Source organism: Geotrypetes seraphini, chromosome 7, assembly GCF_902459505.1.
Source record: "Geotrypetes seraphini chromosome 7, aGeoSer1.1, whole genome shotgun sequence".
Lineage (NCBI taxonomy): Eukaryota > Metazoa > Chordata > Amphibia > Gymnophiona > Dermophiidae > Geotrypetes > Geotrypetes seraphini.
In genome coordinates this window covers 99529439-99555452 of record NC_047090.1, presented here as the reverse complement: position 1 = coordinate 99555452, position 26014 = coordinate 99529439, and the positions used below count along the sequence as shown (strand labels likewise).

Sequence of the window (26014 nt, the reverse complement as noted above, 5' to 3'; positions counted from 1 at the left end):
ACATGGCGACTTGATTGTCTGTGCATAGGAGGAGGACTTGAGGACAGAGAAGATGTTGGAAAGCCTTGAGGGCGTAGAACATGGCTCTGAGTTCCAGGAAATTGATGTGATGACGACGCTCCTGTGGGGTCCAAAGTCCCTGGGTGCGTAGATCTCCCAGGTGAGCTCCCCACGCGTAGGGGGACGCATCTGTGGTGATGATCATAGAGTGGGGGGGCAGATGGAAAAGAAGACCCCTGGAAAGATTTGAGGAGTTCAACCACCATTGGAGAGATTGCTGAAGAGATGATGTCACAGAGATGGGATGAGAAAGAAGATCCGTAGTCTGTGACCACTGGTTGGCGAGCGTCCACTGAGGTGTACGAAGGTGGAGACGAGCCAGAGGAAGGACATGCACTGTCGAGGCCATGTGACCCAGGAGGACCATCATCTGTCGAGCAGGAATGGAGGGATGCATGAGTACCTGACGGCAGAGATGGAGCAGGGTCTGCTTGCGATCGGAGGGGAGAAAAGCCCTCATTAGCGTGGTGTCCAGAACTGCTCCAATGAATTGAAGTCGCTGGGTGGGAAGCAGATGCGACTTGGGGTAGTTGATCTCGAACCCCAGGAGGTGGAGGAGAGAGATGGTGTGATGAGTAGCCTGTAGCACAAGTGGAGACGTAGGTGCTTTCACCAACCAATCGTCCAAATAGGGGAACACCTGGAGGTTGTGAGACCTGAGGAAGGCCGCTACCACTATAAGGCACTTGGTGAAGACCCTGGGTGAGGAGGCGAGGCCGAACGGTAGCACCTTGTACTGATAGTGGTGGTGCAGTACCTGGAAACGCAGGTAGCGGCGAGAATGTTGATTGATGGAGATGTGAGTGTAGGCCTCTTTGAGGTCCAGGGAACATAGCCAGTCGTGTTGAGAAAGAAGAGGGTAGAGCGTGGCAAGGGAGAGCATTCTGAACTTCTCCTTGACCAGACACTTGTTGAGGTCCCTGAGATCGAGAATGGGACGGAGGTCTCCCGTCTTTTTGGGTACCAGGAAGTAGCGGGAGTAGAATCCCTGCCCCCTTTGATCTGGAGGTACTTCTTCGATGGCATTGAGAAGGAGGAGGGATTGAACCTCCCTCAGGAGGAGGGGGGTTTGAGATGAGGTTGAAGCAGACTCTACGGGAAGGTTGTCCGGAGGCAGAGTCTGGAAGTTGAGAGAGTAGCCGTGGCGGATGATGTTGAGGACCCACTGGTCCGACGTGATGACTTCCCAACGGCTTGAGAAGATGGTGAGACGACCCCCGATAGGCTGTGGAAGAGGCAGCGAGGGTGGATGACTGGCTATGCCCTGGAGAGAAGAGTCAAAAGGGCTGAGATTGTTTAGCAGGCTGAGGAGGCTTGGAGGGTTGAGTGGCCTGAGACCGAGCCTGGGCATGGTGCTGCTGTTGACGGGGTCGCCGAGATTGTTGGGGAGGCGGATTGAGTGGCCTGGCTGAGAACCTCCGCTGGTAAGATGATTGAGGCCGATAGGGTCGAGCAGGCGGGGCCTTCTTTTTCGGCTTGATCAGGGTGTCCCACCTGGTCTCATGGGCAGAGAGTTTCTGAGTGGTGGAATCCAGTGACTCTCCAAAAAGCTCATCCCCGAGACAGGGGGCGTTGGCCAGGCGGTCCTGGTGGTTGATGTCCAGGTCGGAGACTCTGAGCCAGGCCAAGCGACGCATGGCTACAGCCATGGCAGAGGCCCGAGAGGTGAGCTCGAAGGAGTCGTATATCGAGCGGACCATATACTTGCGCATTTGGAGAAGGCCAGATATGTGCTGCTGGAATAGCGGGACCTTGCGCTCAGGTAGGTACTTCTGGAGGGCAGACAGCTGTTGGACCAAGTGTTTGAGATAAAAGGAAAAATGGAAGGAATAGTTGTTTGCCCTGTTGGCAAGCATGGCATTTTGGTAAAGTCTCTTGCCAAACTTGTCCATGGTCTTACCTTCTCTGCCAGGAGGGGTAGAGGCATAGACACTGGAGCCCTGAGTCTTTTTTAAGGTGGATTCCACCAGAAGGGACTCATGGGGCAATTGAGATTTGTCGAATCCTGGAATAGGGATGACACGGTAAAGGTTGTCCAGTTTACGGGGAGCTCCCGGTACCGTGAGGGGATTTTCCAAGTTTTTGTAGAATGTCTCCCGTAAGATGTCATGTACGGGAAGCTTGAGGAACTCTTTAGGAGGTTGCTCAAAGTCTAAGGCTTCTAAAAAGGCTTGGGACTTTTTGGAGTCAGATTCAAGGGGAAGTGACAGAGCAGCAGACATTTCCCTCAGAAATTTAGAAAAAGAGGATTGCTCAGGTTTAGAGGTGGCATCAGGTGCCGATGGTTCCTCATCAGATGAGGAGGGATCCTCCTCGGTACCGAGAGGAGTCTCCTCCCATAAATCAGGATCCCTGACCTCTGGTGCGTGTCGGGACACCGGGGTGGAGGGTGCGGTGTGGCGAGTCTTGGACAAAGATTTACCAGAGCGCACCGAAACGGTACCAGGGGAGGACGATCGGCGTCGTTCTCGGTCCCGAGAAGAGTGCCGTACCGCCTGGTGCCGAGTAGGATCCACTGTGGGTTGAGAATGAACCACAGGATCATCAGGAAGTTGTTGGGCCGAAAGGATCGGCATCGAGGTGTTTACCGGTACCGAAGGAGTGGACACCGGGGGCTCGGTGCGGGGCTCGGGCCGGTCTGGTACCGGAAGGAGCGGTGCCAGGATAGAGGGTAGCAGTTGTTCAAGCTGTTTCTTCAACTGCTCCTGAAGCTGAGTTTGTAGAATGGCCGAAATACGGTCATCTAGGGGTGGCATCGGAACCGCTTTCTTTTTCTTCGGTTCCTTGGATGCCGCTCCACGCCCCGGTGATGAGGAGGCCGATGACGAGGCACTCACCGTTATCGGGGCGGAGCGTTTACGGGACCGGTGCGATGCCGGTATGGACGGTGTCGACACCGTAGCTGGAGGGCGCTCGAGGGAAGAGGAAGGCTTCTTAGCCGGCTTACCTGGCGCCAGTGGCGCCGATGCGGGATCGGTCGGTGTCGAGCTTGACGGTGCCGATTTCTGCGGTACCGCCGTTGAAGGTGATGAATCCATCGCCGACTCGGAGCCGAAGAGCAGGGTTTGCTGGATTCTTCGGTTTTTAAGAGTACGTTTTTGTAAAGTGGCACAGCGGGTGCAGGAATCTGCCCGATGCTCCGGACCCAGGCACTGCAAACACCAATTGTGTGGGTCAGAAACGGAGATCGGGCGTGCACACCGCTGGCACTTCTTAAAACCGACCTGCGGGGGCATGAAGGGGAAGATAGCCTCCGCAAAATCGAAGTCCGAGGCCTGTATAATGGCAACAGGCCCCGCCGGGGCAAAAACGAAAGAAACAAGAAAAATCAAAGTTTTTTTTTTTTTTTTTTTTTGCAATTCAAAGAAAAAGGAAACCCGAAGGTAGAGGAAGAAAAATTTAGAACAAAAGCGCGAGCGGGAAGGCAAAAAGTGATTTCAACGGCCGTTGAAAAAATACACGCGTCTTCTTCGCTCCACGGAAACGAAGAAACTGGGGACCACGCACTCCTCCGTCGGGCGGGAAGGCACTCGCGCACGCGCGGTGCGGCCAACTAGAAACTTCTAGTTAAAAGGTCCGTACCGAGGGCTCCGTCGGTGACGTCACCCATGTGTTAAGAATATGCTGCCTGCTTGTCCTGGGATAATAAAATAACTGAACAATACTTCCCTATATAACAATATAACTAAGACCTCAAGAAAATAAAAATGCTTTCAAAGCCTTCCAAAATAACAGAGAGAATGCCCTGTATCCCCAGAGGCAACTGGTTCCATTCCAACACTGCTCTTATCTAGAATGCTCATTTCCTCCATTTTTGTCATTTCAACACCTGGAAAGACAAATAGGGTTCTTGTGGAGGATCTCAGCTGACATCCCAGCACAGGTCATACCAAAAAAATTCACTAGAATGTGCCATTTGCCAGAATGTACAATTTTAAAAACCATTTGTATTTCGCCGATTATCCAGCCCTCTTCTGTGTAAACCGCCTAGAAATCATTTGGTTATGGCAGTATAGAAGAATAAAGTTATGTTATGTTATTAGGAACATCTTGAACAATTGATTTTATTTTTAAATTTATTAAGGTATTAAGCTTCCAATCAATTTATGATTATTCGTACAATCAACTGTATTGTATAATTTCTATTTACTATGTTGCAATTAATAGTACTGTGTAATCACTATTTTCTACAATTTTTACAAGGTTGTATCTTTTGCCTAGTGCTTTTATTCTGAATTGTGTTTTCTTCTTTTTTAATAATTGTTTTTTGACTTTGTATTTCTATTCCCTAGTATAGTATCATTGTATAAACTGCCATGAACTGATGGTTTGTCAGTATATAAAAATAAATTATTATTATATTATTCCTATATTGACAATCAATGTGCCTCAACAGTGGTGCCACACTTCATCTTTGAGGGACATGAAGAAGAAATCTTACTAAAATATTTTAAACTATCTGCAGTTTCCTAACCAGCCCAACATTCAGTCCCACCTAGAGGACATTGCAGTAATCCAACCCAGTGGCCACCACCTGTTGGGACTATAGAGCAAAATGCTGTCTCTTGCAAAAATAGGCACAACTAACTTACTTCTCGTAATTTAGAATAAAAACCATGAAAGACACCAGCAATCTGCCACGACTCACCACTGTCCTCTTCAACCATCCGTAAAACCTTCACAAACTCCACATATGGAAGAAATTCCAGGCCTACCACCGCCCTAAAACACAGGAGAACCAGGAGGCATCACCAAAACAAAACCCCACTAACTTCACAACATTTCACACCAAGCCACTAAGTAGCAAATCACTCTCTTACCTTATCCATACAATCCTTTCAAATACATGCCCATATTGTACCTCATAACAATTATAGTTTATTTGCTTATAATTCCAAAGTGGAGTACAACAAAACATACATAGTAAATCAACATACAATTACACAGTTACATAAACCATAAAACCTTATAACATAAAATAAATTATAATACAATCAAAGTTCTTTCCTTTAACCTACACTGTTCTTCTGGATACTTCATTATGCACAAATGTTTTGCTTTCAAAATCTAGCAGAGGTTCCCCCATAGGCAGTTATAAAATAACCTCTCTCCCAAAAAACACAGAATAGTACTTCTGCCCAAAGTACAAAGGACTAGATTCCATAAATGGTGCTCAGAAAATGGAGCAAAAAAAAACACAAAAACAATCTGTGCAGAGCGCTATTCTATAAACAGAAATCCAAGTTGTATGCCATTTATCAAATAGTGCTTGGAGCCAATTTCCATGTCAAACTTTGAGCACGAGGATTTACACCAATTGAAACTTGGTGTAAATCTTGGCATGTAAGTTACGTGCAGATCCCTAGTATTTGGTAATACTGCATGCATCTTTAGTGAATGCCCCTCCCATGGCCACGCCTCCTTTTGAGTTGCACACTATAAGATTTGTGCACTGATCTTTATAGAATAGCACTTAGCAAAATACATGTGCAAAAACAAAATGTTGACAACACCAATAATTGATTGTTAGCATTCAATTATTGGCACTAATTGACTCATTACCCAATTTGATTTTGTGCACATCTCAGGATAGCATGCAATTTTGAATGCAGAAATTTGTGCACCGTTTATAGACTATGAGGGACAATATACACTTGTTCTCATATGATTGAATGCTAAAGTTATCCTGTAGTGTAACAGTTGTTTGTCATCTAAACAAAATCCCAAATGAATTTTGAAATCTGGTTCCAAACCAACGTGCAACCAGCCACAACTCAAATAAATGTCACAGCAGCTCTTGTAGGTGTAAGAATGCCTCACTCAAAATAAGTGAAGTGAAGTTGTTATTATTGAGACATGCTGACAGTAACTCACTGTACTCTGGATCCTACAGGCATCTGGCTCACAGACTGGCTACCAAGTGGCAGGTTCTACGAGGCTGCTCTGCACCAGAATGTATCCGGATTTATTTGACTGTGGCTCGAAAGTGGTCTTTATTTGGAGCCAAATTGTTTACAGCAAAGGTGAAACCTGGCGCCTTAAACTGATTTGTATTTATTGAATAATCATTTTTCCTTACCTTTTTTGAAGAATTCACTCACAGTAGGATACAACCACTTAAATAAGGGGGGACTCATAAGAATTCATTTACAAACATGGCAGAAAAGACATTTTAAAGACCAAATAGTACCAATATTAAACATTATACACCCCAAAATATCAGGATGCAGAAGGCACACTAATAAACTCTTTTAAAAGCATCTGTTAAAATGTCTCTTCTGGCAAGTTTCTCTATGATTTCTTATGAGGTATTTAGTGATGTTCCTAATGGTGAAGTTAGTACCAGATGACCCTTTTCATTATAGATCACTCTTTATAGATATACAGTAAAACCTTGGTTTGCGAGCATAATTCATTCCAAAAAGCATGCTTGTAATCCAAAGCACTTGTATATCAAAGCGAATTTCTCCATAGGAAATAATGGAAACTCAGATGATTCGTTCCACAATGCAAAAACTTTAATACAAAATATTATGGGGCAAATAATTAAAAAAAAAATTCTAAAAAGTGGCCTAAATGGGTACTTGGACGATCAAAAAGCCTGATCGTCCAAGTACCCATAATCAAAGCTGGTTTTAGACATATCTAAAACCAGCTGAGACCTTTCCCCTGCCTCTAAACGCATAGAGCGAAAAGAGGCATTTTTAGAGGAGGGGAAAGGGTGAGCGGTGGGCGGGAGGTGAGCCAACCTACACCTGACAGAGGCGTACAGCAGGTATAACCAAAACTTTAGGCAGGTTGCCCAGTCGGCACTTATACGTTTTGACTTAGACCAAGTCAAAACAGGTATAAGTGCCGAAAAGGGGCCGCTGAGCTGATCGCTGCAGCTCAGCGGCCCCAGCAACCTGCCTACCCCTTACTGCAACGTTCGCTGTAGGAGAAATGGCTCATCTCTCCTGCCACTTTGGGGTGAGCATCGCAGCAGGGCATCTCCCTGCCAGCGATCCTCACCCCGAAGTGCCGTGATTTGGAGGGGGGTGGGCGATCACCATCGCTGGTAGGAGACATGAGCCATCTCTCCTGCAGCGATCAGCCCTCCCACAGCTATTACGATCGGGCAGGAGGGGGCCCAAGCCCTCCTGCCCGGCAACACCCTGAACCCCCGACAGCATCGGGGCAAGAGGGAGCCCAAGTCCTCTTGCCCCGACGACTCCTCGAACCCCCGACTACGTTCGGGGCAAGACCCAGAGGAGAGCGACACGTCTGATAAAAGGTATAGCTGAGAGATTGGAGAAACTAGGACTCTTTTCCCTGGAGAAGAGGAGACTTAGAGGGGATATGATAGAGACTTACAAGATCATGAAGGGCATAGAGAGACTGGAGAGGGACAGATTCTTCAAATGTTCAAAAAAAAATAAAAGAACAAGAGGGCATTCGGAAAAGTTGAAAGGGGACAGATTCAAAACGAATGCTAGGAAGTTTTTCTTTACCCAACGTGTGGTGGACACCTGGAATGCGCTTCCAGAGGGCGTAATAGGGCAGAGTACGATACTGGGGTTCAAGAAAGGAATGGACAATTTCCTGTTGGAAAAGGGGATAGAGGGGTATAGATAGAGGATTACTGCACAGGTCCTGGACCTGTTTGGGCCGCCGCGTGAGCGGACTGCTGGGCACGATGGACCTCAGGTCTGACCCAGCGGAGGCATTACTTATGTTCTTATGTCTCAGATGTGATGATGTACTCGTATTTCAAGACTTTTCATGTTTAGAACAGTCGCTACACTCTTGCAGCATCAGAGAAATAAGAACCATTGGCTCAGTTGTGATTGTATGATGTGTGTATACTATATGTACTTGTATTGCAAGACATTGCTTGTTTATCAAGTTAAAATTTAATAAAATGTTTTGCTTGTCTTGCAAAACACTTGCAAACCAAGTTACTTGCAATCCAAGGTTTTACTGTATATTTTTTTTCTGAGAGATAGTGCTATTGTATCTGGGATTTCTTTATGGTGTCCATAAGCTCCTGAGAATCATGGCCATAAAAACTGTCTTGGAGGATTCAACAAAAGAAGCTTCTTGCTTCACGTAGTTCCATCATGCAAAACTCACCAGCCATTAAAGCATCCAGGAGCACTTAGGTCTCTCATAAGGATGTGTGAGGCCTTCTTCTGTATACTTTTACCTGCTAGAAGGTCACCATAGCCCCATCCAAGAGATGCTGGACTCAACACAGAGGATTCAAGTTATGGAGATACTGCATGTAGCTTCATGGAAAGACAGAGAACATAGACAAAAGAACATAAGAATATCCTTACTGGGTCAGACCAATGGTCCATCTAGCCCAGTAGCCCATCTTCACGGTGGCCAATCCCGGTCACTAGCACCTGCCAAAAATCCAAATAATAGTAACATTCCATGCTACTGATCCAGGAAGATTGTTTAAACAGAGACACAAATCTTTTTACTATAGGGGTCCCTGAACGTAGTGCTTCCCTCCAATCATGGTTTACAAGATATGGAAAAAACCCTAGGTGACCCAACATCATATCTTTCTCTTCACCAAGAAGGGAATATAAATCCCTTGGTCTTGGTTCCTTAAAACTAGACAAAGAACAAAAGCGAAAACTGCAGTAATGGTATAAAGGACGCCAAATCTTTATTGGACAAACATAAAAATAAAATCATAAAACAGTTTGTATCGAAAAGGACAGATAAGGCCAGACCCAACACGGTCCATGTTTCGAAGAAAACCTGATGGATAACAACTGGATAAAAACAGTAAATAGCTGAACAACCGTAAGGGCTCCTATGTGATGCAGGGCAAAAAAATGATACTTTTTTGTTTTCACCTTAAAACTAGAATCAGGTATCTCAGTCTAACAAGATCCCATCTCCAGGTAACGGTTATAGCAGGAAGCACTATGGGGGTGGGGTGAGGGGGTTGTGGGGGAAGATCTGACCACCCAGGAATATAGGATTCCCCTATATATTACTATCTGTTGTGGCCCATCTGAGACCTACATAAAGATCAAGCCTAAAAAAATGAGGATCACCAGCTTCTCTTCCCTAAACAAGCTCCCCACTGAGGCATTATCTCTTTTCTAAGGAGGCAAGCTCCTCGTCTGTCAGTCTATGCTCTACCAGGAATCTGGGTCTACAGCCTTCCCAGGAAAAGCCTATTCGTAGTTGTTATACCAGGCCACATGTCTGTACCAGGTTCAAAACACATACTGAATTCTGAGGAGATAAAGAGAGCACCAGCCCTCTATAAGGAAAATGAAGTCCGGCTTTGAATTTTTTTTCTCCTGCTCCATCAAATACGAAATAAACTTGAAACTTGAAGTTGACATAATTCACTGACCTGGCATGGACAATAAGGAAGTAATGTACTAACTTCACAATAAATTCTATAATAACCATGTGTTACCAAAGTTTAAATAAAATTTCTCTTTTGCCCAAGCCTTTACTGCCCTCTCCCTTGGAAGATACCCCAGTATGGATCGCTGTGAATGAAGATGGAATCAGCATACTGGATTATAGCACTATGGTATGATGACAAACTCATTATTTACTTTGTCCTGTTTTAGGTCATTTTTGTATCCCTTATTTAGTTGCTGCAACCATGTACTGTAAGTTTATATAACCTCTCGCAAAGTGCTTAGTCATCTACAAAAACCCTTGAAACCAGGCTTCCTTTCTCCCTGCCTCATTTCCCTTTACATTCACAAAATGAATGGGGAAGGAGAGGCAGTTTGAAGGGAACAATATCATAACTTGTATCAAAATTTCTATGCTGCAGAAGCTGAAACAGCTTCTCCCATAAAAATGCATTGGGCCACTTTGGGGGGGGAGCTTATTTTTCTGGAACCCTCAACCTGATCTGACCCACTTTTTAACTTTTATGCATTTTTTCACTGGTTTACCCCATCCAAATTTGGTAATTCTTAGACTAGGAACTCTCACCATTCTCACAGTGGCCAATCCAGGTCCCTAGTACCTGACCAAAACCCAAAGAGCAGCAACATTTCATGCAAGCAGTAGCTTCCCCCATGTCTGTCTCTAAAACAGACTATGGACTTTTCCTCTAGGAAATTGTCAAATTTTTCACAATCTGCATGCATTTTAACAACTTTGAACAGTTTAGTCATCCCAATTTCGAGATCATTTATAAATAAGTTAAATAGCACTGGTCCTAGTACAGATTCCTGCAACACTCCACTATTTGCTATCCTCCACAGAGAAAAATGGCCATTTAACCCTATCCTCTGTTTTCTATCCGATAGCCAATTCCTAATCCACAACTGAACTTTGCCACCTATCCCATGATTCTTTAATTTGCTCAAGAGCCTCTCATAAGTGAATTTGTCAAAAGCTTTCTGAAAATCTAAATACATTACATCAACCAGCTCACCTTTATCCACAAGTTTATTCATACCTTCAAAGAAGTCAAGCAAATTGGTGAGGCAAGATCTCCCTCGACAGAATCTATCTCATTAAATTATATTTGTCTACATGTACCACAATTTTATTTTTTAGCATTGTTTCTACTATTTTGCCCAACTCTGAAGTCAAGCTTACCAGTCTTTGTAAAAGCCAGTGTTTATTAGGTTTCAATATTGCTGTTTCTAATCATTTATTATATTTTTGTTTATTTGGTCATTTTACTATTGTTATGCTATTAATAAAATTGTAATTTTTTATGTTAAACTGTACCTGCTTTATATCATCTTGGGTAAACCTTTTTATAGAGGTCTAGATGCACTAAGAGGATTGGTAAGACCATGTGGGTCTGCACCGATCCAATTTTTTGGCTGATTCAGAAAGAGCCATTGATGCACTAAAAGGTTTGCATACAAATGATTCACATGGATATTCACCATAATCCCTGACTCTCTGATCTGATGGATCGCTGTAAGAGTGGCTCGCACACATGCGCAGAGCCATCAGGGGAAGCCTGAACAGCTGAGACAGGGGATAGCCTCATGCCACTTAGCTGTTCGGGGCAGGAAACCTTTTTTTTTTTTTTTTAATGGGCACAGATGCTGTGTGTGTTACAAATGCACAATATCAGCCCCATTTTTAAAGAAGCCCCCCAACTGATGACGGCCCTCACCAATGACCCCTGATGAATGCGGCACCAGGGAATCCCCCTCCCCCCCCGCACAAGCGATGGCCATTCCCTCCTGCCATTCGCCACCCCCCTCTGTGCAACACAAAAATGGCAAGAAGGATGCCCACTCTCTCCTGCCATGCTGACCCCCTCCCCACAGCAGCGAAATGGCAGAAGGGATGCCCACTCCCTCCTGCCATGACTCCCCCACCCCACACATTAGAGAAATGGTAAGAAGAATGCCCACTCCCCCTCCCAAACATCCTCTACCCTCCCCCTCCCCAAAAAGGCAGGAGGGATGCCCACTCCCTCCTGCCACCAGAGGTCCTCAAAACCCCCCATACCTTTTCAGAGAAGTTAAAGCAGGAGGGAAGCTCAGTCCATCCCGTTCATAGGCCCGTAGTCCAAAATGACGGGCCTTTCCCTCCCTGGTGCATCGTGTGATGCACAGGGAGGGGCCTAAGGCCCTGATTGGGTCAGGCCTTAGGCTCCTCCCTCTGTATCTTGGGATATAAGGGGGAGGAGTCTAAGGCCCTGATTGGAAGAGGCCTTAAGCATCTGAGCCAATCAGCCTTGGGCACCTGGGCCAACTGGAGTCTTAGGCCTTCTTCCCAGTACATTCTGGCCTTTGTTATCTGGCCATTTGGAGGCAGGCCCCTCGGGAAGGAGAAGACACATTATTGTGAAGAGGCAGGCTTGGCAGCTGAAGGGAGTAGGCATCCCTTCTGCTTATCACAGTTTGGGGGGGTATTATGTGGGTGGCGGCAGGAGGAATTGGGCATCCCTCCTGTCATGGACAGTTTTGGGGGTGGCGGCAGGAGGGAGTGGGCAACTTGCAGTGGGGTTTGGGGTACCCTGCCGTGGCCGCTCAGCTGATCGCATTTTAATGGCCTACATTTCAGACGTCTGTTGCGGCTCTAGGGAGATGCCTAGGGCTGCTTAAACTCGTCCAAGGCCACTTCTGGGTGAAACCACGTCTATACCCAGCCTTGGGCGAACTTAGATGTTCCTACGTGTCTCCCTAGACCCACAAAAACACCTACATTGTAGGCCGCCTGCCTTGGGTAGGTTTTTTCTTAAAACATGCGTCCCAACTGGCTGGTTAAGACAGCGGTAGGACGCCTACCACTGCCTAAAATCAGGACACCATTTATAGATTTTGCCTCAAAAAGACCTTTCAAGAAAAAGGAGGGAGAGAACTGCAAATAGTATTAAGACCTGCAACACCCCAGGATGCTAACACATATGAACAGCTTTTTTGTTGTTTTTGTTTTTTGTGTATTTAAATGTGTACAGGTATGTGTTATATGTTGTTCCCTGCCTTGGAATAAGGTGGGTTATAAATACAGTTAATAAATTAAATAAAGTAAACTGATTGTTTTTAATATATTTCTATAAAATAATGCGTATGCTGCCTAATATGGCAAATTGAAATTAACACAAGGGGATGGAAAGGACTTCATTTTTACTTTTTGGTTTTCTCTAGCACTTGAAAGAGTCCTACCCATACCCTTCTGTGATGACTTTTGGAGGCTGTCAAGATGACTTTATGCTGGTAGTTGTACAGACAAAGGACAGAAGTTCTGGAAAAACCACCATTGAAAAACTGATCTTTAACATGGCAAAACCAAAGGTGGGCATATTTATTTTATTTATTTATTTTAAAAATTTCTACACAAAGAAAACACGCATAATCAAAACAAAACATGAGAATTCGTGGAAGCCATTCATGAAACCGCTCAGCGCCGAGCAGCAGTACCAAAGTGCGCCCCTGCTCGGTACTGCTCAGCTGCTGAAGAAACCAGAACTTTGAGCAGCCAAGGCAGCGACCGACCAACCAGGTTAGCAGCAGGGCAGGAGTGTGGAAAGCTTGCTGCTGCCCGCTGCACCTCTGGACCACCATGGATTCCAGCGGCAGAGGAGGTAGGACAGACAGGGTGCAGAGCTTGGCAGCGGCTATATTAATATAAATCAGAAGTTGACTGAAATTTCAGCTCATAATTTTAATTATCGGCGCATATGACGCACTCCATATTGTAAGCATATTTTGAGGGGGGGAAAAGTGCATCCTATATGCCAGCAAATACGGTACATAGGGGAGTAAATAGGAGGCACAATCCTTGACATTTTGATAAATTCAGAGGTCCAGTTCATGTTGGCATAAGAAAGCCAGGAGAAGGTAGCAAACAAACATAGGAACTCAACACACCTGGAATCTAATCAAATCTAATTTCTTACATTCTGCTCTGTTTGTTAAGATTTGGTGTAGATAACAAAGAAGATGAACTGGAGAAATTGCAGCTTGTTAAAAAAAGTAATTAAGATACAACAATCAAGTAATCGAATTAGCGTGCTAAACGCTAATGCATCCATAGACTAACATGCATGCGTTAGCCTTTAGCGCGCGCTAATCGGTTAGTGCACCTTAGTAAAAGAGGGCCTATATAAGAATCTAATTGCCTCATGCTAAATGGTAAATGATTCCTTACTTTAGCACCCTGATACGAAAAAGGTATATTCCAATTGCTTCTTGTTCGAAACATTTTTAGCAGGAGGAAAATTTTACTTGAAACAAAAAGTGCTTTGTAATGAAGAAAACTTCCTTTTTTAATTTTTTATAATTTTCAATCATTACATTTACATAATGAACCACGAAAAAGACAAATCATTGCAATTTTACAATAATAATCACATCAATTCATAATTTCTTTTCAAGCCCACATTATTGAGGAGACATACTTCATATTCTAAGAATATTAAACTAAGGAAAAAAAAAATGGAATGGGTTCAAAGTCCAGTGAAATGTGGACGTAGATCCATTCACTAATTAATCAGGGTTCAATCATTTTATTCCTCAATCTATTTAGGTAAACAGTAATCATGTTGTCTCTCTAGCCACCAAAAATAGTTGCAACTGGATTGGGTCCCAAAACACAAATTCAGTGTCTTGTAATTTAACAAGCTATTACTATATTCAAACAGCAACCATTAGAATTTCTCAGTCAACCACTCATGGTCCTCAGCGACACCATCAGAGACTCAAAAGACTCTCATAGTCCGTGGCTTTAAGTTTCCAATCCTCATCGGACCAATTTAATTTTATATTTCTTTTATACTATTTTTATAAACTTAGCTTAAATATTATTTATTAAATAGTACTTAGCTTATTGGTCAGAACAGGGATCTCGAGCCAACATGTTTCACCCATTTAGGTTTTCTCAAGGCAATAATCCCTAAAAGATGAATGTAAATTTTGTTATATTAAAAGATCATCTAGAAGTACAGAACCTTATACAGTGGTACCTCGGTTTACGAGTGCACCGATTTGCAAGTGTTTTGCAAGACGAGCAAAACATTCGCAAAATCGGCGCCTCAGAAACCAAGCACGTCTTGATTTGCGAGCGCCTCCCCCGCGAACCGGCACCCCCCCGCCGCAACCTGAAGTCCTCCAGAGCCCTCTTCTTACTTTAATGTAGCACCAGCATGTCTGCCTCCTCTTCTGTGCTGGCCTTGAGCATGTGCGCATGCTCAAGGCCTGCGAGTTCACGTTCTCTCCGAGATTCTCAGAGAGAACGTGAACTCGCAGGCCTTGAGCATGCGCACATGCTCAAGGCCAGCACAGAAGAGGAGGCCGACATTCCAGTGCTACATTAAAGTAAGAAGCAGGCTTTGGGAGACTTCAGGTTGCGGCGGGGGGTGCCCGATGGCGGCGGGGGGGGGGAGTCTTCCCGATGGTGGCGGGGGGGGTGCCAGATCGCGGGGCCTTCGGGGGAACAATGCTAGTTCTCGTGGGGGGGGGGGGGGGAGAGCAGCACTGCTGGCTTCGGTGGGTGGGGGGGAACGTATCAAAGCGAGTTTCCATTATTTCCTATGGGGAAACTCACTTTGATAAACAAGCATTTTGGATTACGAGCATGCTCCTGGAACGGATTATGCTCGTAATCCAAGGTACCACTGTATTGACTTACATCCATTAATTCAGAATTTAAACTACTTATTAATATAAAACTCACCGTCCTGCTCCTAGCAACAACTCAAGAACACACAGCCATCATCCAAAGATGGCTTCTAGATGGTCTTTTAATATAACAAAATTTACATTTATCTTTTAGGGATTATTGCCTTGAGAAAACCTAACATGTTGGCTCGAGATCCCTGTTCTGACCACTAAGCTAAGTATTATTTAATAAATAATATTTAAGCTAAGTTTATAAAAATAGTATAAAAGAAATATAAAATTAAATTGGTCCGATGAGCATAGGACACTTAAAGCCACGGACTATGAGAGTCTTTTGAGTCTCTGGTGGTATCGCTGAGGACCATGAGTGATTGACGGACAAATTCTAATGGTTGCTGTTTGAACATAGTAATAGCCACCTAATTACTATGGTTGTGATCGATTTCTCTGGAGGATAATTTAATAGTGAGTGCCTTGAATATCTATATTGTAATTTAACAAGGCACTTACAAGGAAATTTTAAATAGAAGGATGCCTCCAGAGCCACCACTCTAATTTTTAACTTCAAAAATTATTTTCTCCTTAATTGGGTGCCTCTGGAGACATCCGGAAATTGAAGAAAACTTCTTAGGAATACATAAACAATGTATAATGAATAATACTTTCTAAATGGTAAAGGAGTGTGTCAATATCACTGAATATACAGCAAAAGCTGAGAAATATCTTAATGTACATCATTGTTTCCTTTGGTTTCTCTTTCCTACAGATAGTTGAGCTGACACTTTTAATTGCCAGTTTTATTAACTACTATGCATCTCAACTACTGTCTCTGACACCACCAGCACAGAACATTGGTCCACCTTTGAGCACCATGTCTGCAGAAAAGGTCTTGGAAATGGAAAGTCGCAATTTCATTCCTTCTGTGGCACGCACTACCAAAGGACCTACACTCCTATGAGCGCTTCATTTTTTACATCTCAAAATTTATATGACTGCTTGAATCTGGTGATAACTCGGAAAAGAAGCACTGTGAATTTTTTATTTATAAGAAAAAAACCCAGCTAGTTTTATTCATCATTTAACATTCAGCAGCTTCTGTGTCACTGCCTGAATCAATATGGAAACTGCTGTACAGCTCTGTCTCTTGCACAAAGCTATGGTTATGTAGTTTGGAGAAGAAAGTATGGAGAAAGAAACCCTTTCATTTTGCTGTTTTTGGTCATCCTGTTACATCCTTCACCAGGCGAGCCAGCCAGGCAGAGTACAAGCCCAACTCTAGCTGAGAATGCGTCAGGCTGGAGCAAAACCAGTTATCAAGGCTGTGGCCCAAAAGACAACACCGATCCCTCTGCCTTTTACACAGCTTCCCAATGTCTAAAGGGATACTGCTATTCCATAACAAGAGCTGTGTCACCAAAGATTCGTTAGATGTCTCTGGCTTACTCAATATGGTTTTTTGGATATTGGAACTCCCAAGAAAGACCTGGTAAAACTTATGTACAGCAGTGTGATCAGGTGTGTATTTCCCAATATGCAATGTAAGGGCTGCTGCCCCATCACTGCAAAGGGTGAGCCTACACTGCTTTCTGAATTTCTGAAGACTTTGAAGAGAAACCCTATGAGCCATGGCAGCCCAATTTTGAAAGGAGAACCTCCCCACTGGTTGGAGGGGGTAGTCAGAGGGAAAAATCCACCACTGTCATGAATCATTTTGGGAAAAGCCTCCTCCCAGAGAACAGAAATGTCATATTTGTTTCTGATGTATATATTTACAGTTGGAGGGTTTATCAAGGAGACAATAGAAGTGGAGTTATGCTTCTGTAAAACGATATCCAATCCTGCTGGATTGAGGTACAGCACTTGATCCGAGTATAAAGTGCTAGTCTTCTAGAGTAGGGGTAGGCAATTCCGGAGCCAGGTCAGGTTTTCAAGATATCCACAATGAATATGTATGAGATGGATTTGCATGCACTGCCTCCTTGAGATGCAAATCTATCTCATGCATATTTATTGTGGATAGCCTGAAAATCTGACCTGGCTTTGGCTCTCGAGGACCGGAATTGCCTACCCCTGTCCTAGAGGAATGAAATGACGACAGCCTCCTTGAAAGGGCATATGTAGCTTAGCATTGACAGATTAACGGTGTTAACCACTTACCAGTTGTACATACTAAAATTGTTCACTACTGCTGCTTGACAAGGTTACTGTATGTAATCAGTACTGTTTCTGAATGTAAATCATAAGCTCTAGGTTAGCCCTAGTGACTGGGTTAGTTTAACCCATGGCTGTAGATTACCTCCAAACCATCTTTCCCTCCAGCCACCTTTTCAAAGTCATGAAGCTGGGGAAGGCACCTTTTACTAAGGTACGCTAGCGTTTTTAGCACGAAATTACTGCACGCTAAACCGCACGGTACGCTTCTAGCATAACACTAGCTCAATGTTGGCATTAAGGTCTAGCATGCGGGGCAATGTAGCATGCGCTATTCCATGCGTTAAGGCCTTAACTCACCATAGTAAAAGGAGCCCTACGTTTCCCTGCAAGAAGTTTACTTCCAGCCTTCCAGTGGATTTTATTTGCTCCCTAACAAACCCGTTTTCCTAATGGCCTCTCATTTAGTTTAACCAACTAGAATTAGCAATTATAGTGCCTTAGAGCAATCAACCAGTCAGATTGCTAGTTTACCTTATGTGACCCTTAATGTATGTTCTGGTACAGGCTGTGCGCAAAGCAGAACTGCAGGGGAGTCTGTTTCTCTAATTATTCTATTTAGCTAAAAAGATGATTAAAATGTGTAAGAGATGTTAAAGTCAATAAGAGATGTGATATGATACAAAAAAGGTCATCCTCAAGTAATGTAATTCCAAAGGGAATTAGAACTGAGTGTGGAAAAAAAATGGTAGATGAACATTTAATGAAATATAGGCTCTGATATTCACTACACTCCATGTCCATGGAGTAAACTGCTGCCTTAAATCAGTGTATTATCGCAGAGTCTGAAGAGTGTTACAAATACAGAGATACTAGGTTACCCAGTTCCAGGCTGGAGCTTATGAGACCCCCCCCCCCCTATCTTGGGCCAATATGGGGCCTGTAGCACTGATTTCAGTGGGCAGGATCAGGCACTACAAATCCCATAATGCTTTGAGATTCACTTGGAATCTCTACAATAAAGCCATATTCAAATGGGCTTACACATTTAGCGGCAGCCACTGACAGGGCAGTTTTAGAACACAGCACCCAGATTTATGCACTGTTTGAGTACATAAATGTACAGAAGACTAGCATTTCACAGGTACATGAATATGTGTACATTTATCCATAAAAGAGCTAATATTCTGTACATTTACATACTCAAATAATTCAGACATCTTGAATCCCTTTTATGTTACATTATAAACTGCCATTACCAGATCTGATTCTGGTACTGGTGAGTTATAAATAACTTGACCATTTATTTTTTTCATCAACACAGGACATCTATTAATTTCCAACCCTGCTCCAACTCCGCCCCCAATTTCTTCCATTCATTCTTTTATGTACACACAATATCTTATTAATTCATAATGGTAACCATAAATTTAAAAAAAAACCACAAAGCACACTGTACTCAGAGAAAATATTAATTATCATTTACGAGTCGGGTTTTTTTCAAAGATGTCAAGGCAGATGACTTTAAAATATGCAATGTCATCTTAGTAACTATAGAAAAATAGACAAATATAGTGCAAAATATAGACAGCAAGTATAAATTCTCAAAACTGACACATTTTGATCACCAAATTGAAAATAAAATCATTTTTCCTACCTTTGGTGTCTGGTGATTTCATGAGTCTCTGGTTCCACTTCTTTCTGTGCATCCAATTTTTCTTTCTGCCTCCTGCATGCTTCCTCGCCCCCAGACTTCATTTCATTCCCCATCTCTCTCCGTCCCTCCATGAGTCAAACTTTTTCTCTCGCCATCCCCCCTTTTTTTCTTTCTCTCCATCCCCCTTACTTTCTGTCTCTCCGTCCCCCCTTTCTTTCAAAACGGGACGTATGGTCACCTTACGTATGGTCATATTAATTATAGGCTGTATTGACTCTGGGAAAACACAATCTCTCCCCAGCTTGCAACAACTAGGCTCCAATGCACCTACTTATAAGTACGCACCTTACATAGGCTCCTAATTAAGCGGATAATCTAGGTGCCTATTAAGTAGGAGCCTAGATTAGAGCCTATGTAAGATGCGTACTTACAAGTATGTACTTACAAGTACATATTTAGAAGGGCATACTTAAAAGTGCAAACATACAAGTGCGTACTTACAAGTACGTACTTAGAAGAGCGAACATACAAGTATGTACTTACAAGTACAAGTGCTTACTTATAAGTACGTACTTAAAACTGCGTACTTACAAGTACATATTTAGAAGTGCGAACATACAAGTGCGTACTTACAAGTGCGCACTCACAAGTACATACTTACAAGTGCGTACTTAAAAGTACGTACTTACAAGTGCGTACTTAGAAGTGCGAACTTAAAAGTGTACTTTCAAGTGCGTACTTAAAAGTGCATGCTTCTAAGTATGTACTTACAAGTGTGTACTTAGAAGTGCGTACTTAGAAGTGCGTACTTATAAGTACGTACTTAGTGCATACTTACAAGTGCGTAATTCAAAGTACGTACATTCAAAAGACTATATCATTGCCGAGGCTCAGAGGCAATTGGTTTTTTTTCCCCCCCTCTCATAATAAGAATGCATCTCATTGCCAAGGCTCGGAGGCGATTGCTTTTTTTTCCCTTTCCCTCATAATAAAACATTGCACTGGCGGACCTGCGATTTGAACAGGCTCCAGCCTGGGACGCCCAGGGACAGTGCTCTGACTGCTGAGCCACAACAGGGGTCCCTGTAGAGGTAGTACATTCAACAGACTTCATCATTGCCGAGGCTCGAAGGCGATTGTTTTTTTTCCCCCTCTCATAATAAGAATGCATCACATGGCTAAGGCTCAGGGGCGATAGCACTGGCAGACCTGGGATTTGAACCGGCTACAGCCTGGGACCCCGGGGACTACAGGGCGGGTGCTCTGACTGCTGAGCCACGACAGGGGTCCCTGTAGAGCAGTGGTCTCAAACTCAAACCCTTTGCAGGGCCACATTTTGGATTTTTAGGTACTTGGAGGGCCGCAGAAAAAATAGTTACTGAATTATTAAAGAAATGCCAATTTTGCATGAGGTAAAACTCTTTATAGTTTAATCTTTCCTTTTGGCTAAATCTTAATAATAATATTGTCATTTATAGCTAAAGAGACATATGATCAAGAAACTGTTTTATTTTACTTTTGTGATTATGATAAACATACCGAGGGCCTAAAAATAGTACCTGGCGGGCCGCATGTGGCCCTTGGGCCGCGAGTTTGAGACCACTGCTGTAAAGGAAGTACATTCAACAGACTTTATCATTGCCGAGGCTCAGAGGCAATTGTTCTTTCCCCCCCCCCCCCCTCCTACTAATAATGCATCTCAATGCAGAGGCTTGGAGGCGATTGCTTTTTTTTTCCTTTCCCTCATAATAAAACATTGCACTGGCGGACCTGCGATTTGAACAGGCTCCAGCCTGGGACCCCAGGAACGGCGCTCTGACTGCTGAGCCACAACAGGGGTCCCTGTACATTCAGCAGGGTTTATCATTGCCGAGGGTCGGAGACGGGGTTTGAACTGGCTCCAGCCTGGGATCCTGGGGTCTACAGTTGTTTGGAAAGTCCTCCACTTGTACACTATTTTCTGGACCATGCTATGGCTAATATCAAATTCTTTCGAGATCTTTTTAAATCCCTTACCAGACTTATAAGCTGCTACAATCTTCTTTTTGAAGGCCTCAGACAGCTCTTTTGATCTTACCATGGTGTTCACTCTCACTGCAGAAGTCATAAGCACACCAAACTAAATGTCTGAGGTTAAATTAGGGCAAACATCCTTCATAATGCTGAGTGATGATATTCTAATCATGTGCACCTGATGTGATACACCAGTGTGATTTGAGCCACTTTAAGAGGGAGGATATGTGATGGTGTCCTAATTTAATCCTCAAGTTAGAATGCACATTTTTGTGGATATCTTTTGTTTCATGAGTAAATCAAGGAAAATGTTTATTGTTTACCTTTTTTTTCCCGAGATAAATAAAAAAAGATTTGACATCAATATGTGAACATTTCTTAAAAAAGAACTGAATATTTCATAGGGTGTCCTAATTTTTTCACATGACTAACTGTAAAAATTGTTCATATTTCTAGAAAAAGAGAAAAATTATCTTTGTTACTTTGAAAATTTCATAAATATAAAGAAAAAGATATCAGCATTGCAGCTCCGAGAGCATACAGAATCTTGATAGGGAAATGTGTTAGGATCTGTACAGCATGGGGAGTGTGTAAGTACTTGTGAACCAATTCCTAAAGCAGTCTTTTCAAAAACCAATTTAGTCAGGTATATGACAATGATTACAGTACACAAGTTTTGGAGTTCACTTCAGCACTGTGGATCATCATTACACAAGGACACCGAACTGTCTGTGATAAGTAATTCTTCAATGTTTTTATTAATACTGGATGAACATACACTTTCAGATAATTAAGTTAGAGCAATGTTACTGCATTAAATACTTGGGACTGATGAATGAAATAGGAAACCTCGAATGGCTGAATCTTTAACTATTATTTTGCCAAAGCCAAATAAAGATCCCTTGTTGGTTTCTAATTACAGGCCAATTTGTTTGATTAATGTAGATGGTAAATTATTAGCTAAATTATTAGCTTTGTTTGGCCCAGGCTCTCCCTTATTGGTATTCACCAAACAAGGTTCGTTGCTCATAGACATTCTTCAAATAATACTAGATTGGTCTTTCATATGCTAAATTTGACAAAAGGATTGGATGATCCGGCCTTTTCTGTATCCTTAGATCAGAGAAAGCTTTTGTTCGAGTAGAATGGTCCTTCATGTATCAGGCTATGGAATGGTTTGGTTTTGGTTCTGGATTTATACAAATGATTCAAACCTTGTATAGCTCCCCTTCTGCTAGATTATAGCAGGGATGTCCGTTATCTCCTTTGCTGTTTTATATTGTTTTGGTACCTTTTTTATTGGCTATTAAACAAGCGGAGGAGATCCATGGTATTCCTTATGCAGGTCAGGAATATAAAGTCTCTGCATATGCAGATGATATTTTGCTTCATTTGAGAGATCCTGAAAATACCATTCCACGTTTACTTGATCTGATTAATAAATTTGGAAAATTCTCTGGTTACAAAATAAATTGGAGTAAATCTGAGGTTCTTCCATTAAATGTACATTTTGTAAAAGGATTGTTTGAGGCGTTTCCTTTTATTTGGAAGATGGTATTAAATATTTAGGTATATGGATTAAAAATACATTGGAAGAAACGATGAAAATAAATGAAAAATCTTTATTATTAAAGGTCACGGAAATGTGTGAGCAATGGAACCCTTTACATTTGTCTTGGTGGGGGAGAGTTCAAATGGTCAAAATGATGATCTTGCAGGTAATTTGTTACCAAATGGGTATGTTGCCTGTTTATTTTCAAGGGTCCTTTTACAAAAAGCAAGAATTGCTTTAGTATCTCTACAAAAACCAATTGCGGAGGGTGGGTTAAATTTTCCCAATTTTTATAGGTATCATCAAGCCTATATAATGCATCAAGGTATGTATTGGATCCTCCCTGAGCTCTTGGAATATCAGCCAGATTGGTTATATCTGGAATGGAAAATCATGTCCCCAATGCGACTGTCTCATATATTAAATATCAGAATACCTAGTTATGCTAAGGACAATGTGATTTTATTGGACACATGGAAAACAATTAAATTTATTGATAAATTAACAGATGTTCCCATACTGAAATCTACTTTGCAGTCCTTATGGTTAAACTCCAAGATTCAAATAGGCAGTGCTGAGATCGCTTGGAAGAATTGGATGCAGATAGGTATTCGGACATTAGATGATGTTATATCTAATGGAAATCTGCTTGATTTTTCACAACTGCAACAATCATTTGGAATTTTAAAATCTCAACAATATAGGTAGGTGGTTGCAGCTGAAGGAGGCCATTCAGAGTGGGTTCCCTGAATGGAAAAATTTAAAAACTTATTTTAGCCTGCAGATCCTTTGCTACCAAACTGATCTAATAGGACAGGGGTGCCCACACTTTTTGGGCTTGCGAGCTACTTTTAAAATGACCAAGTCAAAATGATCTACCAACAATAAAAAAATTTTAAAACCCTCACAAAGCACACTGAAAGGCAGAGAAAATGTTAATTATCATTCATATTCCGGGTTTTTTTCAAAGAGGTCAAGGCAGATGACTCTATGCAATGTCATCTCAATAACAACCATACAAAAATAGACAAATATAGCCCCTCCCTTTTTATTAAACCACATAGCAGTTTTTAGCGCAGGGAGTTGCGCTGAATGCCCCACGCTGCTCTCGACGCTCATAGGCTCCCTGCGCTAAAAACCGCTATTGTGGTTTAGTAAAAGGGAGCCATAGTGCAAAATATAGACAGCAGATATAAATTCTCAAAACAGACACATTTTGATCACTAAATTGAAAATAAAATCATTTTTCCTACTTTTGTTTGATGATTTCATGAGTCTCTGGTTGCACTTTCTTCTTCTGACTTCTTCTCACTTCACTCTGGCTGCACTTCTTCTGACATCTTCTGATTTCAGCCCACTCCTTCTTTCAGCCTCCTATATGCTTTCTCTCTTCCATACCTCATTCTCTCCCCCAACTTTTTCTTTCTTTCTCCCTGCCTCCTGTTCTTTCTTTCTCTCTCTCTCTCTCCATGCCCACTTTCTTTCTGTCTCCCTGCTTGCCCCCTTTGTTTCTTTCTCCCTGCCCTCCCCCAAGCCACTAGGTTTGCCGTCGCCACCGGGGAACAGGCCTCCAAGCCACCGCCCCCCAAGCTCTGCATGCAGAAGCCTTGCACTGACCAGCATTCTGCTCCCCTTCAATTCTGATGTCGGAGAGGAAGTTCCGGGCCAGCCAGGCAGCGATTGGCTGGCCCAGAAATTCCTCTCCGATGTAAGAATTGATGTCGGGGAGAGGAATGCTGGTCAGCGTTAGGCTTCTGCAGGCCCAAATCTCTGGATCCCCAGGGCCGAGGAAAAGAAAAGAAAAAAAGCCAGTCTTCCATGAGAGCCGTTCCAGTCTCTTTTTAGCAGGACACTCAACTTCACATTTTCAGGCTCAAGACGTCAGAGCAGCAGCAGCAGCTCCGGCATTTTTGGGCAGAGCACCTCCTGCTCCCGACCGCCTGGCTTGTCAGTTCCGCCAGGGGCAGCCGGCGCTCAGCTCTCAAGGGTCGTGACTTCCCTAGACCTCCCTCCCGCCTTCTCCCGAAGGAAGTGACTTCATCCCCCAGTCGGAAGACACAGTCGGGCAGGAAGGGCGCAGCAAGAATGAGTGTGCGTGGGGAACCTTGGGGAGATTCCGGTGGGGAACCTTGGGGAGAGGAAGGCTGATCGGCCGGCCGATTGGAACGGCAACACGAGATCGACTGGCGTTGCCTTCCCGATCGACCGGTCGATCGCGATCGACGTGTTGGGCACCCCTGTAATAGGACATCAGGCTGCCCAGTGGTATAAATTGATTTCTGGATTTTTTAATAAGAAGCCAAAAAATAGTCTTAGATACATCTGGAGCATCGAGATAAAACAGTATATTTCTGTGTCTCGTTGGCCACAAATTTGGACTTGGAGATTGAAATGCACAGCGTCAGCATCTTTGAGACAAACATGGCTATTTTTGTTGCATTGTCATATTAATATAGGGACTTTGGATCATTTGTTATATTTTTGTCCTTTGATATTTATATTTTGGAAGTCAATCTGGGGACAAATAAATCATGTTCTTGAATCAAATGTTCCACTAACATATGAAGCTATAATATGTGGAACAATACTACATGTTAAACCCACTTTAGATAAATATAAGAACCATCTTTTTATGATTATGACAGGCATAGCTATTCAATTGATCACGAGTAACTGGAAAAACAATGACAGAATAAGTTACACTTTTTGGTGGGTGAATGTGTGTACTATATACAGATATGAAAGAATTATCACGGAGTGTAGGGGATTTAGTAGTGCATTTAATAAAGTATGGAGCTCACTGACTAAATTTGTGAAATTATAATAATGTTTATTTATCTTTTCTTCGGCTCACTTACCTTTACACATCCAAGGGGGGTTGGGGGGGGAGGGAAATAAATATTGATAGTCACACTTGGATAACTTAATTTTTCATTACATATTATGTCCTATGCTATGTTAAGTTACTAATAAAAGTAGGAAAACTAAAAAATTTTGAATGATATATATGTTACCTGTACAGTTAATAGTGCAATGTATGTAATAATTATTGTTCTTTTATTTGTATTGCACTGTTTTAGTTTGAAGATCAATAAAGAATTACAAAAAAAAATAAAATAAAATAGGAAACCATTTGAAGCTTCATGTTTGGAAATGATTACAATCTATCTAGAACACATAGTCCAGAATAGATTTTCTGATATTTAGATCTCTAGACATCTTTATCCTAAGATTAAAGCAGTATTGATTTCTACATTTAAATATCATATCATGCTGCCAGTGCCCTGTTGACTATGGTTCTGCGAGATCAGAGAAGAGTCATAACTGAGTATTGTATCTAAAATTAATGAAGGCATTTTAAATTACAATTTAAGAGTTTGACGGAATATGCTATGTAAGATTGATCTTATTGTGTTTTGAGAAACAGCTAAAATAATGCCTTGTTATATGGGAAGGAATAGTTTTCTTTTAGTAGTATATGAAATTCAGACATTGACAAGAAAAAACAAT

The 26014-nt window shown here is 42.6% G+C and overlaps 1 protein-coding gene across 5 annotated transcripts in view; it reads left to right on the top strand.

Annotated features, from left to right (window-relative positions):
- PLEKHH1 (pleckstrin homology, MyTH4 and FERM domain containing H1) overlaps positions 1-18700 on the top strand; it is a 288947-nt gene extending 270247 nt beyond the window's left edge. For all 5 annotated transcript variants that reach the window (XM_033951458.1, XM_033951455.1, XM_033951456.1 and 2 more), the window contains 4 exons: positions 5954-6083; positions 9524-9610; positions 12660-12806; positions 15898-18700. In XM_033951458.1, the coding sequence (XP_033807349.1) occupies positions 5954-6083; positions 9524-9610; positions 12660-12806; positions 15898-16089 (556 nt within the window). In that variant the 3' untranslated portion in view covers positions 16090-18700. The remainder of the gene's footprint in view (positions 1-5953; positions 6084-9523; positions 9611-12659; positions 12807-15897) is intronic.
- The last annotated feature ends 7314 nt before the right edge of the window (positions 18701-26014 follow it).